At 61.2% G+C, this 13,720-nt stretch overlaps 1 protein-coding gene across 1 annotated transcript; it reads right to left on the bottom strand.

Moving 5' to 3' along the window:
• Positions 1-76: 76 nt before the first annotated feature.
• On the bottom strand, positions 77-13,423 carry PHLDB1 (pleckstrin homology like domain family B member 1). Its single transcript, XM_030464926.1, is given in 20 exon segments — positions 77-285; positions 512-597; positions 704-923; positions 1,033-1,179; positions 1,259-1,349; positions 1,423-1,708; positions 2,256-2,349; positions 2,453-2,569; positions 5,041-5,130; positions 5,219-5,329; positions 5,410-5,565; positions 6,559-6,687; positions 7,988-8,125; positions 8,202-8,339; positions 8,422-8,664; positions 9,342-10,232; positions 10,234-10,457; positions 11,607-11,732; positions 12,794-12,872; positions 13,293-13,423. Coding segments are annotated over 20 exon segments (3,546 nt in total). The 5' UTR covers positions 13,332-13,423; the 3' UTR covers positions 77-144.
• Between the last annotated feature and the right edge of the window lie 297 nt (positions 13,424-13,720).

The raw sequence follows: 13,720 nt of genomic DNA, 5'->3' as shown, positions 1-13,720 counted from the left end.
GGCGGTCATCGTGACATCTTCCCAACAAAATTGCTTTTTATATAAAGTTAATCTTTTTTTTAAAAAAAAACACAATTCTCCCCTGGCTGAGCGTGGGGGCGCAGAGAGACTCCGCTGCCCCCTCACTACAGAGCCCCACCCCCCTCAGTTCATGAACTGGGTGTATCCCTCGGCCCCGGTGACAATGACATCCATCCAGATCCGCATGGCCTCGGCAGAGGGGGCCACCATGTAGTAGAGGCGGTCGTGGGTCTTGACACAGAAGGTGAGCGCAGGGTGGGGACTCTGGGGACAAGAGGGGGGACGGCGTCAATGCTGGCCCACACCCAGATGCAGCGTGCCCCTCCCTTTGCACTCCCTAAAAGGTCGTTCCGTCAGCACCCCAAGAAGCTGGAACTACGAGAGGCCATGGACCACTCCAGAGCGTCCCTGGCATAAGCCACCCCTTGAGGTGAGAGGACAGTGGGAGGAGTTCCAGGGAGCACCAGGCAGTGGCAGCATCAGCTCTCACCTTTGCCGCACTGCGGAGGTGATCATAGTAAACCTCTTCGATGGCTTGGAAGTAGATGACACCCTTCAGCTTCGTCTCATGTTTATCTGCCCGACAGAAGTAACCAGTGTTGACCACTGCACTGTGGGTGATGGCACAGGGACAGGTTGGTGACACAGGGAGGGGACAATGGCACAGGGGACAGGGACTCACCCACGTAGTAGGAAAGAGTGCGCTTCATGCGGTCAAAGACAAACCAGCGCTTTTTCCAAGACTTGATCTTGCCACCCATCTTGACCAGGTAGCCCTTGCACATCTTCTCTGTCAGAATGACGTGGTAGCAGGTGTCCACACTGTGGCCTGAGGACTCTATGTGCAGCCGCAAGTCAAAATCCTCCTTGCGGATGGGGAGGTACCGCGTCAGGGGACGAGCCTGGAAAAGCAATAGAGCCCTGCAAAGCCCACCAGGACCCTGGGACACTGGTGGGGAGTTGGGTCTGCCTGGTGAAACAGGCTGGGATAGAGAGCATCCGGCTCCATACCTGCGAGAATTCCTTCTCCCGCAGCTTGACCTCCTTCTCCACCAGCTTCTGTCGCCGCAGAGTCTCATCCTGCAGCCGGCGTTCCAGCTGCTCCCGGCGTCGGCGTTCGTCTTCCAGCGCCTGCCGCCTCAGCTCCATCTCCCGCTCCTGCTGGCAAGCACAGGCTCAGCCCTGGAGATGAGGACCCACACCCTGGCCAGCTGCCCCACTGTAGCCCCCCACTCACCCGGGACTCCATCAGCCGCGACTTCTCTGCGTGTGCCTCCTTCAGCATTTTCTCCATCTCCTCGATCTTCCCCACCTCCATCCCACTGGCACTGCAAGACACCCACAGCTGCCAACCCCGCGAGAAGGACATGGAGCCGACCATCCCTCGGGCCCTAGGGCTACCTGGAGATGTTGTCAGGTGAGCAGGCGGAGTTGTTGCCAGTGGAGATGCTGGTGTCCAGGCTGTCTGAGCTCTCCAGGCTGAGGGTGTCATAGGCATGGTCAAGCTCCTCAGTGCGGGGGCCATGCGGACGGTGGTGGTGGAGGATGGAGTGATGCACAAGCGGGGGGAAGGCACTGGGGAAGGGAGGCTGCCCACGCAGGGCTTCCCACTGGGACTGAGCCTCAACAGCTGCTTTCTGCTTCAGCTCTGCCAGGCGTCGCCTCTGCTCCTCAATCACCTGCTGACCTGTGAAGAAGAGGGTGACAACTGAGCACACCAAGCTCTGAGTCACACGGTGTGGGCAGAAGACACTGCAGGCACTATTGGAGCCAGGGAGGGATGGCGGGTGTGGAGGTGAGAGGACAGGCCAGCAAGCACCACCATCAGGACCTGAGCAGCCAAGGGAAACAAGTGCCAGGCTGGCAGGAGTGGGCTGGGCAAAGTGTCAGTGGGCCAGGTGCTCAGAGATGTCCTGGAGCAGATGTCAAAAGGCATCCGGGGTCCTGAGCTGGCCATGCCCATCCTGTGCCAGCTAACAGCCATGCTGCTGCCAGGGGGATGCTCCAGGCAGGCCACACTGCCCCACATCTCTACCTGGTGGATCCCCCGGGATCCAAGGGCTCTGCTGGGAGCAGCTGGGCTGGAGATGTGTCGTCACGGTCAGTAGGGAGAGAGGGGGGAGAGCAAGAGACCATGAGAGTGACACCGTGTCCTGCTGGAGCACCACAAGGGCTGGGCTCCATCACCCAGGTGCAGCAGGGGAAGCATCTCCCCACATGGAGCCATAACTCACCCTTCTGCTGCAGGGCCAGCTGGCGTTTGGTCTCAATGTCCTGCAGTGTGGCCGCCAGGTTGCGGGGCAGGCTGCCTGCCGGGCTTGGGGGGCCCTGGCAGGATGACAGGCAGTCAGCCACAGGGATGGGCAGAGGGGCTGGCACCAAGAACCGTGGCCAGGGCCACAAGACACCCAGCTCCACCCAACAGACATACCTTGGGTGAGCGGCTGTGCCCCAGCACAGAGAGGTTGAGCTGTGAGGATGAGGGGGTCCCACTCTTCATCCGAGGGGTGAGGGCACCAGCGTCACCCTCCATTTTGGCACGATAGACCTGAGCAGAGACATGGAAGTAAGAGGGGGCTGCTAAAGTCCCTGTGGATGGATGGATCAGCCAATAGCATGGCTGAGCATTCCCTCCCCAGACCCTGTCCCTTTGCTGGTCCTGTCCCAGCAGGGGTGCAGGCAAGAGAAGGCAGCAGCTGCCTGCCTACTGTGAGTCTGCTCTGCCCCCAAGAATGTCCCCACGCTGCCCCATTCCTGCTATGGCTGTCAGCCCCACAGTCTGAGCCCCAGTGTTGGAGAGCCAGGATTACCTGGAGAGGCTTGTGAGAAGAGTGAACTTTAGCTGGAAGTGGAGGAGGGGAAGAAGGAGGAGAGAGAGAGGAAGAGGAGGTCTCAAAGCCAGCCATGACCTCCTGGTACCACTTCTCTAAATCAAGTGCTGGGAGCCAGACAGGGCCCCCTGGCAGCTGCTGCTCCATCTGGAGAGAGATGCCACATGAGAGGAGGGACAGTGAAACACAGCAAGAGGGACAGACACACAGAGAGGTCAGAGGATTCCTGCCTGCACCTCCTGAATGGGATCTACAGACCCCATACGCTCCCTGAGGGGGCTGATGCAGGTGGGCAGTGAAGCAGCGAGGGGTGTGCAGGCTGGAGAGCACTCAGCCTCACCCACAGCCCATCCCTTTCCATGCATCCTCATCACCTCCTGGGAACAGCGTGGGATGCGGGAGAAATGGGGCACGAACCTCTGCAGAGATGGAGGGAGAAGAGGGAGATTCAAGTGGAGAAGGATGAGGAGAAGCACAGCCTGAGGATGAAGGAGCCAAAGGTGCACAGCACAGCAGGGAAGCAGCAGAGGCATGGAGACCACCCAGGATGCCTGATAGTTGCTCAACAGTCACATACTAGGTGGAGAGAATTGGATTAAACTGGGAGAAGAGGCTCAGAGCAAGGGCAAGCAGGTACAGGGCAATGAGCAGGCAGCTCCGGCCCCAAAATGAGGATGCTTTGTCCACAGGAGGAAGGGCAGCTGGGCACCAAAGGAGGAGGAAGGGCACCAAACTGGCAGCCAGAACAGGGTCTCACAGGCAAAAGGCCACTCTCCTGCCCTGCTGTCATCATCCCAGAGGGCAAAGCCCATCCAGAGCCAGCAAGAAGTGCTCCCCAGAAAGGAGCACTTTGCTCCCTGCTCAGCTGCAGCTGGATAAGTCCCCCAGCCCAAGGAGCCTTCAAGCATTGGGCTCACGGGAAGGCCATGAGGTCCACAGCATCCTCACTGCTGCAATGCAGGGGGAAACCCACAGGGGGAAACCCACAGGAGCAAACCCAAGCACGCTCTGTAGTGGATACCTCATCAGCTGCAGAGGGCACAGCAAGCAAGAAAGAGCACTGAGCAGCAGCAGGGGCAGCAGCAGAAGCTTTAATGTCTGGGCTGGGACCGTAAACATGGCTGTAGAACCTGAAAACGTCAGACAGCTTCATGTACTCCTAGAAATCCACAGTGGAACAGAAGGAGGAGAATTAGAGCCATGCGCTGGCACTGCTGACTACAAAGCAGTAGCAAATCTCCCCTCATGCATGATGTGCCCCATGACCACCTACCTGCCCTGCCCACTGCCCTCCCTGCACTGCACCCAGATGAGCTCTAGCCTCAGCACAGCTCTGGCCATTCCCATTCCCATAACGCAGCTCTTGAGTTCCCCATAGTCCCCAGTGCAACAGCACCAGCTAGGCCACCTTTTAAGCTGCTCTCAGCAGCTTAAAATCCACCTCTCTTTCTGAATCAAACATGCTAAAAGTCAGGGATTTGCTCTTGTTTTGGGGAAGCCAAGCTCGCAGGACCCTAGATGATGTTGCCAGCAGCACAGGGGAGGCACAGGGATGCCACCAAGGGTGGCAGTGGGAGTTGGGATGCCCAGAGGGCTCAAGAGAGCACCTGAAATCAAGGTCTGAGCATTAATGAGCACAGGAGCTAAATGAGGAACGGCACAGCCATACTTCTGCAGGGCTGCCCTGCTCCTGAAGGCCATGTTAGTCCACATGAGGGGTCTGGTGGGGGCTCAGCCAAGGAGAAGGCAAGCAAGCAAGCACATGCAGTTAGTCCAGTTACCTCTTGTGCCGTGGGGTAGGAGCAGGCAGCAGGAGAAGCAAAGGAGGAAGATGCTGCTGGCAGAGGGCTCAGGGGCTGAGTTCCCTCCAGTGGCTCATAGGGGTCTGAGATATGGAGGGTCTCCTGTTGGGGGGCAAAGACCAGGTAGACATGGGGGGCGCAGGTAGTGGGAGCCCCACACTGGACAGGCACAAGGGTTTCTGCCATGCTGCCCTTCTCTGTTATCCCTGAGGCCATCATGGCTCCAGCTGCCTGTTCAGAGACCCATTGCCACCAAAAAGCCTTTGGACATGAACTGGGAGGAGTCCATCATACCAGCACCTGGACAGCCCCATGCTTGTTCTCTGGAAAGGATGGGACCCTAGGCTTGTCCCTGCTGCCCCATGGATCCCTTTCTCCCCACTTACCTCTCTGAGAGCGGAGGACATCTTGGGAAAGCTCCTGCCACCTGTGATGAGCTGGTATCGCCTCTCCAAAGACACAAGCTTCTCCTTCTCCTGAGCATGGAGCAAGAGGGAGAGCAGAGGTAGATGATGGCTGCTGTCCTCTCACCACACCCCACAGCACCCCTGACCGCCACATTACCTTCTGCAGGAGCTGCAGAACACCATGCCTCTCCCTGGCCAGGTGCTCGGCCTCCTGGGTGCTCTGCAGCCGGACCTGGGCAGCCTGTGCCTCCAGGGCAGCTACCCGCTCCTGGGAAGGGGACAGGGGATGAGGCAGCCACCACACAGCTGGGGGGCTCAGCCCAGACCCACTGTCCCTTTTGTCCCTACCTTCCTGCGGGCGATGCTGCGGTGGCACTCAGCCCGGCTCTGTAGGAGCTGCTGGCCTTGCAACTCCCGCTCCTCCTCGAGGCGACTCTCCTGCTCCAGCTGCTGGAACTCCAGGTCCTCAAAGAGTTTGGTCTCCATCTCCAGTGCCTCTGCCTCCTTCAGACACATGAGGGCATGGCAGGTCACACCCCTGGACCAACACTTCCACATCCTGCAGCAAAACCTCCTGCCTTGCCCCCCACGTCCTGCTGGTGCTAGCCAAGAACTGGGACCCATGACAAAGCCTGTCCTGGTGCCCTGCAGGGATGGGCAGGCAGCAGTCCCTCCAGCTCAGCTCCAACAACATAGACACCAACAGCCTCTGGAGAAAGTGATGGAGGCATCAGGCACCAATCACCTCAGAGCCATCACCCCTGTGAGACAAGGAGCTCAGTGAGAGCTTCACCCAGCCCTTGGAGACTCTACCGAACCACATCTGAACGAGAACCATGCCCTGCCAGGTGGCAAAACATCATGTGCCAGCGCAAGCATGGAGACACAGCCCCCATCACCCAGCTGAGGGACAGCAGAGCCCCCACAGATGACCCTGCATATCCTCCAGTCATCCCACAATGACAGCAGCACACAGCAGTGCTCAGCTTGGGGTCTGCACTGATGACACTGGTATCACCCTGCTCCCAAAGCAAGGCAGCCACCACTTGTATGGCATGACACCACCAGCCTGGTGGCTACTGAGTACTACCATGGACTGGGACCACCCCATCACCATCCCTGTGCACTGGGACCCCCATCCAATGTGGGTCACTGCAGCTGTGAGATCCAGGCAGGCACCAGCCACTGCCAGAAAATACCAGAGAGAGGGAAAAAAATGCTGCAGACCAGTGGTGATGCAAAGCGATGGCACCATGTCATGGGAATGAACTGGAAGCAGAGGCAGGAGGATGTGGCAGTCCCCAGGCTGCTGAGCCAGCCCCACATGCCAGGCCCGGGCCAGTGGCAAGCTTACCAGGAGGGCGGTGGCCGTCGGCGGCCGCCTCCATCCCGGGTGTGGCGCTCCCAGTGTGGCCCTGGCCGGCGGGGAAGAGCTGGCCTGAAGTGGAGCAGAGGGAGGTGGGCCATGGTCCGGGAGGGGTGGGGGGAGACACTGACCCTTCGCATCTGCTCCTGCAACTGCTCCCGCAGTGACTCAGGGCACTTATCAAGGTGGCTCTTCGACTCATGGTAAAGCGCCCGCAGGTGCTCTAGCTCCTTCCTTTCAGCATCAACCTTTGCCCTTTCCTGAATTGAGGGAGAATGAGACAAAAGGAAAAGGGAAAAAAAAAAAAAAAAAAAAAAAAAAAAAAAAAAAAGGAGAGAAAACACACTTCGCAAATCGGCGCCATGCAGAAGCTAGAGAGTTAGAGGGGATCAAGCAGGGAAACAAGGGGGCTTGCGGAGAGGAGCATCACAGCATCCAGGGAGGTCTCAAGACAGCAGCAGCCCTGGGGACTCAGTGTTAGAGGGGTTACAGCCAGTCCTCAATTCCAGCCTCAAGTGAGATAGATGATAGTGAAAAGATAGATGCTTGCAGCATGGATAAAGACATCCCAGTCCTGCAAACCTACTGTAAGAAATTCTGCCCCGAGCTGTGGAAGCACAGACATGGGGATCCACGCAAAGTGCCATGGGGGACACACAAGGGTGAGGAGGGGGCTGGCACAGATGTCAGAGGTGATGTCAGACTTCAGAGCAGACACTGTTAGTGCAATTACTACAGAGCAGTTAGGAAAGCATGTGGTTAGGTCAGCAGAGGTTGGAGGGGTTCCCTGCACTCCTCTCCTGGCTCTACCCCTGGTTAGAGAAGATGCCTGCAAAGGGCTGGAGAACCAAAACCAGAACAAAAACAACACTGCAAGGGGGGCATAGGCTCTGCCTGGCCACAGGCACCCAACCAGCCTGGAAGACTCCCAGGGATCTGGGCACAGGCTGCAGGGGATACAGACCCCTGAGTTCCCAGCAGCTCTCACACCACCCAGCAGCTTACCTGGGGCTGTACCACACTGCCCACAAGGCAGCCAGCCAGCAACCAGGACAGGTGTGCCACCTGGGGCACTACAGTACCAACTGCACCTGAGACAAGTCCAGGGGAAGGGGTCCAGGACCCCCTCCCCAGCCACCAAGCCAACTGAAACACCACAGCAAATTCCTGACCACCTCCAACAAGACGGACACCATGGTGATTGCCACCATCACACACAAAGACATGGGGACTTGCCACAAGACACCTCCCAGAGACGGCAGAGGCAATCACAGCCCATGCCCTGGTGCTGCCCACCTTGGGCAGTGCCCATCCAGCGAAGTCCTGTGGGTGTGAAGGATGGTGGCTGAAACACCGCCCAAGTATCAGCCCTGCCCTCCTCTGTCCCAGGCAGATGGACATACAGACACGCCCATGACACAAACACAAGGGGATGCTCCTGGATGCCTCCGCAGAGCCCAGGGATGGGGGACTGTGTCCCCAGGGGAAGACTGCAGCACTAGCTGCAAGCACCAAGGTGGGCACAGTGCAGACCACAGAGAGTATCCTGCAGCCCCTCACCTTGTCCCGCTCCTTCCGGATGCTGGCATCCAGGCTGGAAAGCTTCTCTTGCAGCTGCTGGGCCACCTCCTGCTCCTGCTGCAGCCGCAGTGCCTCATCCTCCTGCTCGCCCTGCAGCAGCGCCCGCTCCATCTCCGCCTGGACAGTACAGATGCATCAGGATGGCTGCCCTGGGTCCTGCTGGCAGCATGGAGCAAGGGACCTGACCCCTCACCTCTCGTGATGTCTCTTGCAGCTGTTGCTCCAGCTCCTTGAGGCGGCCCTTCAGCTGGTCAAGGCGGCCGAGGACGCCAGCACGCTCCTCCTCCAGCCGCTGAGCCTCCTTGGCTCGAGGATCTGCCAGCTCCTCATGCTGTGGAGAGGGCAGGTGGGCATGATGTGGCATGGCACAACATAGTGCAGCACAGCACAGCGTGGCATGGCCATCCCCTCACCTCATGGTGGGTGCTCTCAGTGCTGCTGCACTCTTCCTTCAGGTTCTCCTCATCTGACCGCTCCAGGCTTTCCCTCTGCCGCAGCTCCGTGGTGGCACGGCCCAGAGCCATGGCACCACCAGGCATCCTCCGACCAGCATCCATCTCACCAGCCAGGAGCCGGTGCAGCTCATCCGGCTCACCACCCTCTGTCTTGGTGTACTCAGCACAGAGGGTCAGTATAGTCTCCAGCCGCTGCCTCTCCTGTGGGGAAGAATGGTCAGTGCGGTGCCTGTCCTGTCAGAGCCTCTGCTGACGGCAGGTATTGGGATGTGGGCTAGCTCCTTGTCTCAGGTGCATGTTGGGACAGCCTAGGGACACTGCAAAGCCCAAGACAGCCCACTTCAGCCCCGGAGCCAGGCACGGACATGCTGGGGGCTGGAGATGGGCTAATTACAGGCGGCAGCGCTGGCCACCTCCGCTATTTCCAGGCAGTGACTCAGGCACCAGCATGAGTCAGGGCTGAGCAAACAGGGCTTCAGAAGATGAACAGGGCAAACCCCACCCAGGCAGCTGCCGGCTCCATAAAGCTCTGTCCACCCTAAATATAGATACAGTGCCCACAAAGCTGTGGCACCGTCACCAACCAACACAGCCAGATGAGACATGGATGGTGTTGTAAACCCGGGAGAGACACAGTTGCAGATGTGCCAACCCCATGAGTCCCCCCAGGCTGCTACAGTCCAGGGGCTTTTTGCTGCCGAGAGCTGCCCCGCACTGATGGCCACGCTGGCTGTAATCGCCCCAGATAATCCAGCAGCCTGGCAGCTGCGGCAAATCTCTGAGAGGTGAAGGCAAGGTTTTAAAGCAGCAAAAAACAAAATAGAGTTTGCAAAGAGCATCCCAAACACAACCCTACGTTCCCCGGCCCGGGGTCTCACCAGGCGCTCCATCTCCTGCTCCCGCACCCGCTCCTGCCGCTGCCGACGGTGGTACGCCAGCAGCTCATCCTCGTTGTCACTGATCTCGGTGATGCTGTTCTTGCGCTCCCGTGGCCCTGCTGGTGGCCGTGGGTCCCCTAAGGGTTTCCTGGAGGTACGAGGGCTCTGCCAGGGTGAGGACATGGCTGGGGAGCCCAGCCTGTACACTGGGCTCAGGCAGGCACTGAAGCTGGGGCGGCGCAAGGGGGTCTCCGCTGTCAGCAGGGTCAAGGGGCTCCCGGCACCCCTTGACTCCTCCAGGCCCTTGCGCCGGGCACTGGGGCTGCCAGGCACCTCCCTGGCCAGCCGGGGCTGTGAGGAGTGGGTTTCAGGGGCAGTGTGGGGGCTGGCGGCCCGGCGCGACAAAGAGGGGCTCAGGGGGGGCAGCTCCCGCATACTCTCCATGTTCCGCCTGGCTGCCCGGGGGCTCTCTGGGGGCTGCAGTCGGGTCTCTGGGATCACTCTGCTGGCAGGCTGCCGGCTGGAGGCTGGGGGGTCCCGTGGCTCCCGAAAGGGACTGGGAGGCCGCTCCTGCAGGGCTGCCCGTGGTCGCGGTGCTGCCCTGGAGGTCTGCCAGGGGCTGCCTGCTCGGTGGTCCCCAAGCCTCTCAGCTGGCTGAGGCTCACCAGGAACCCCAGTGGGTGGTGGGGGTGGGCACTGGTGGGGGGGCTGCACAGTGTGGTTGTAGCTGGAGGAGCGGACAGGGACCAAGGGGGGCACAGGTGGACCTTGCTCCTGGATGCTGGGAGAGGGACTGGTGTAGCTGCCACTGCTGCTGGGTGGGGAGGAGAGGGGGGAAAACGGGGGGGAGGTGTTCTCATAGCTGGAGCCCCCCGAGGTGGCACTTGGGCTGGGCGGGGGGGGACAGGAGGCAGCGTCCACCCCCATTCATGACAGGGGAGAGGGGAGACCAGCTGCCAGCAGGCAGCTTCTTGCTGCTGGGGGACGATGGGTCCTCCAGCACCAGTGAGTCCATGATGTCCTGCAGGTCCTTCTCAATGGAGCTGACGAGGGAGCTGTGGCTGGGATGTGGATGTTCTGCTGGCTGGCGGCCACCATTCAGCAGGCCCTTGGGCTCTGTAGGGAGACATGGGAGCACTGTCAGTGTGTCAGGAGCCCCTAGAACCCCTCCATGCAGCCTGGCCAGGCCAGTGCTGAGTTTCAGCCCCTCACCACCATAATCCCAGCTGGCATCCCACTGGTCCCATCACCAGGGAGACAGAAACCCAGTAGTGGAGCCCAGCAACCTGCTCCCAGCATCCCTGCAGCACTCAGATCTGCTACCCCAGGGACCAGCTGCCCCCCACCCATCCCCAACACCCTAGTGAGGGGACAGACTTGAGGTGACCAAAAGCTACCAAGCACAGACCTGCCATGAGTCAAAACCCAACGCCACGTCTTCCACAGCCTCCCTGGCTAGGATGTCCCCTGCCTGGCTGCCCTGTCCTCCCAGCACAGCACCGATGTCCCTGTCACTCAGGGGACGAGCCTGCAGTAGCAGGCGCGGAGCCCAGCCAGGACAGCATGCCACCAGCATGCCACCCCAACTACGTCACCCCTGGCACCCAGTGGCACAGAGCTGTGCTGTAGCCCTGAGAGGGAGATCCCAGACAGCCCCACAGTCCCAGCCAGCCCCACACAGGATACTCCATGGACCACAACACCTCCCCGTGTCCCTCCCTCCTGTCCCCAGCAGCAGGCTGCTGCCTTCCCAGCACACGTGGCACCAGGCAGCTGCCAAGCTCCTCTGCCCGTGCCAGGGTGTGCCGGTTGGGGCAGAGATTAGGAACGCCAGCCCAGGGACCACTGCTGGGGGCTCGGACATCCCCAGGAGCGGCACTGGAGCTTGGAGCAGGCGCCGAGCCCTCAGACAGGCAGACACAGCAAGATAAGCAGCTGGCAAGTCAGTGGATGACAGACGGGGAAATGATCATCACAGCCACTGCATGGCCACCCTGGTGCGTAAACACCAGCTCCAAGGCAGCCAGGAAGCCCAAAGCACCCCATAACCCTGACACAGGGTGATGGGTGACAGGCTGGGCAGAGGCAAGAGCCAAGCCTCACCACACTCACTATTACCCCCTTCCAAGGAAATATTAATCATTAACAAACATCAAGGCAGCTGCCATGCCAAGCTGATGGCCAACATATCTCCAGCCAGACTGGGCTGGAGGAGCACCATGTGCCAGGAATGCTAGTGGCATGGGACAAAGCGGGGTCATTTACTTGCTGTCAGCCCATAGGGAGCTGCCGGGCTCCTGCCCTCTGCCGGGATCATGCTCTTCATCCACTTGGCCTCGGCAGGGTGGTTGAAGCGGAGGAAGGTGGCCTGGCCCAGGCAGATGGTGCACCCTGGGAAGAGGGAAGTGGTCTCAGCCGCCAGCCACCCTGGACCGGGTGCTGGAGAGAGGAGAGGTGAGAGCCCAGCCCCAAGCCACCTCCCCGGGGGGGCGGGCGGGAAATCGGGCTCCTACTGTCCGCAGAGGCTTAGGGGAGGCTGGAATCCAGGTCAGTGTCGGCAGCGCGCAGCAGGCGCAGGCACAGCTGGGGTCGCCGGGGGGGCTGCGGGGCGCCGCCGGCACGCCAGGGCTTCCGCAGCTGCTAGCTGCAGACAAGATCGCTCCTCTCCCCGGCCCCTAAGTGTCTTTTCTTAGCCCAAAGCAGCCGCCGGATAGGAAAGCGGCTCTGGAAGGGGAGCAGGGCCGGCGGTGCCCACCGTGCGGGCAGCACGGAGCGTTGAGTGGCTTGGTAAGGCTCCGTGCACCGACACACCCCGCTTTGAAGCGCCTGCCAGGGCCACGGGGAGAGGCTCGACAGACGCTGTCGAGAAATCCCTCGCCGGAGGGGACGCGTTTTTTGGAGCAGCCGGCTGCCCAGGCTGGTGGCACGGCGGGCAAGAGGCGGTATAGACAAACGCCATGGTACAGACAAACACCACCGCCCGCCTCGCCGATGGCTCCTCCAGCCCAGCCACTCCCAGCCCCGGGCATAGCCCACCGACACCATTCCCGGCTGCTGGCACCGGCGAGGCCGTACAAGGCCCCGGAGAAACGGGATACCCCCGCCCCGAGCTTTGGACATGGCCGGGCACCGACGCTGACCCTACCTGCGACCACCCGGGCAGTAGGACCGAGGGCTCGGCCGGTCCCTGCCTACACCTTCCCGGCTCCCAGCACCCACCCACGCGATGGGACTCCGCGGTCACCCACACCGGGGCCGTCGCGCCGCTTCCCCGGCGGCCATGAGACTCCATTGTCCCCTGAGAGTAAGCGCCCACCCGGGGTCTCTCCTCCCGAGAGAGGGGACAGCTCGGTTGTTTGGGGGTTGCCCAGGGGCTGTGCACCCCACAGAGGAAAAGGAGGCCCTCAGCCCAGGTCGCGGACACACGTGCCCCCCCACCCCGCCGCACTCACCCACCACCGCCGCGCCCGGCAGCCGCGCACCGCCCCCGGGGAGGGGCGGGTAGGGGGCCGGGCCTCGCCCGGGAGGGTCCTCCGGGAGCCATGCAGGGAGGGAAACAGGGCGGGGTCGGGACCTCGGTTCTGCCTGCGCTCCTCCGTCGGGAAGGACAGCGGGATTCAAACCGCCCACCCACCCGCTTACACCAGCGGGTCCCCAGCACCGTGTCCCGGACCACTACGCTGTGTCCTCCCTTCCATCTCCCGCTCCCAAACCCGGCTCAGCATCGCTAGGGAAATGGGGGCGACACCGGGGGCCAAAGGCAGCCAAGCAGCAGAGCTAGTTCCCAACCGGTGCCGGTGACTGGCACATCCCCACCCTGCGCCAAAGAGGCAGAGGCATCCCGGGACCATCCCGAAGGGGATGCGCCTTGGCAGGATGGATCCACAAACACCCCGATACCCAAGAGCATGACCCTCCCAGGCAGCACCGGGGTCCTGCCCCTGTCCCTACCTTGAGTGAGGCGTGTGGGACCCCGGAGCGGCACGCCATCGATAGTACAGGGGTTGCCACAAGGGTGCAGGGTGAGAGTGCCCTGCACGTTCTCGATGTAGCAGTGTTGGGGTACCAGCCCAGGGCCTTGAAGGACGATGTCCCTCGCGGCCGTGCCGATGGTGGTCCTCCCTGCGGGCATAAAGGGTGGTTCAGTGTGCCTGTTGCTGGTGTGCCCGTGGGGACCCCCGGGCAGCCGGCACTCACCTTCCTCCAGGGGCAGAAGCGTGATGGCAGTGCTGAGCCGGCCACTGCCCAGGCTCACCAAGTGTGGCTTCTCCGTCTGCACCTTCAGCCCCTTGCCCGTGTCAATCAGGTCCAGGGGCTGTTCTGCAGGGGAGAGGGGGGAAAGTTGGCAGCACCTGCAGCTGCAGCCCACTCAAGCTCTG

Source organism: Calypte anna, chromosome 24, assembly GCF_003957555.1.
Source record: "Calypte anna isolate BGI_N300 chromosome 24, bCalAnn1_v1.p, whole genome shotgun sequence".
Taxonomy (NCBI): Eukaryota; Metazoa; Chordata; class Aves; order Apodiformes; family Trochilidae; genus Calypte; species Calypte anna.
Note: the sequence above shows the minus strand (reverse complement) of the source record. Positions and strands in the feature narration are given on the sequence as shown.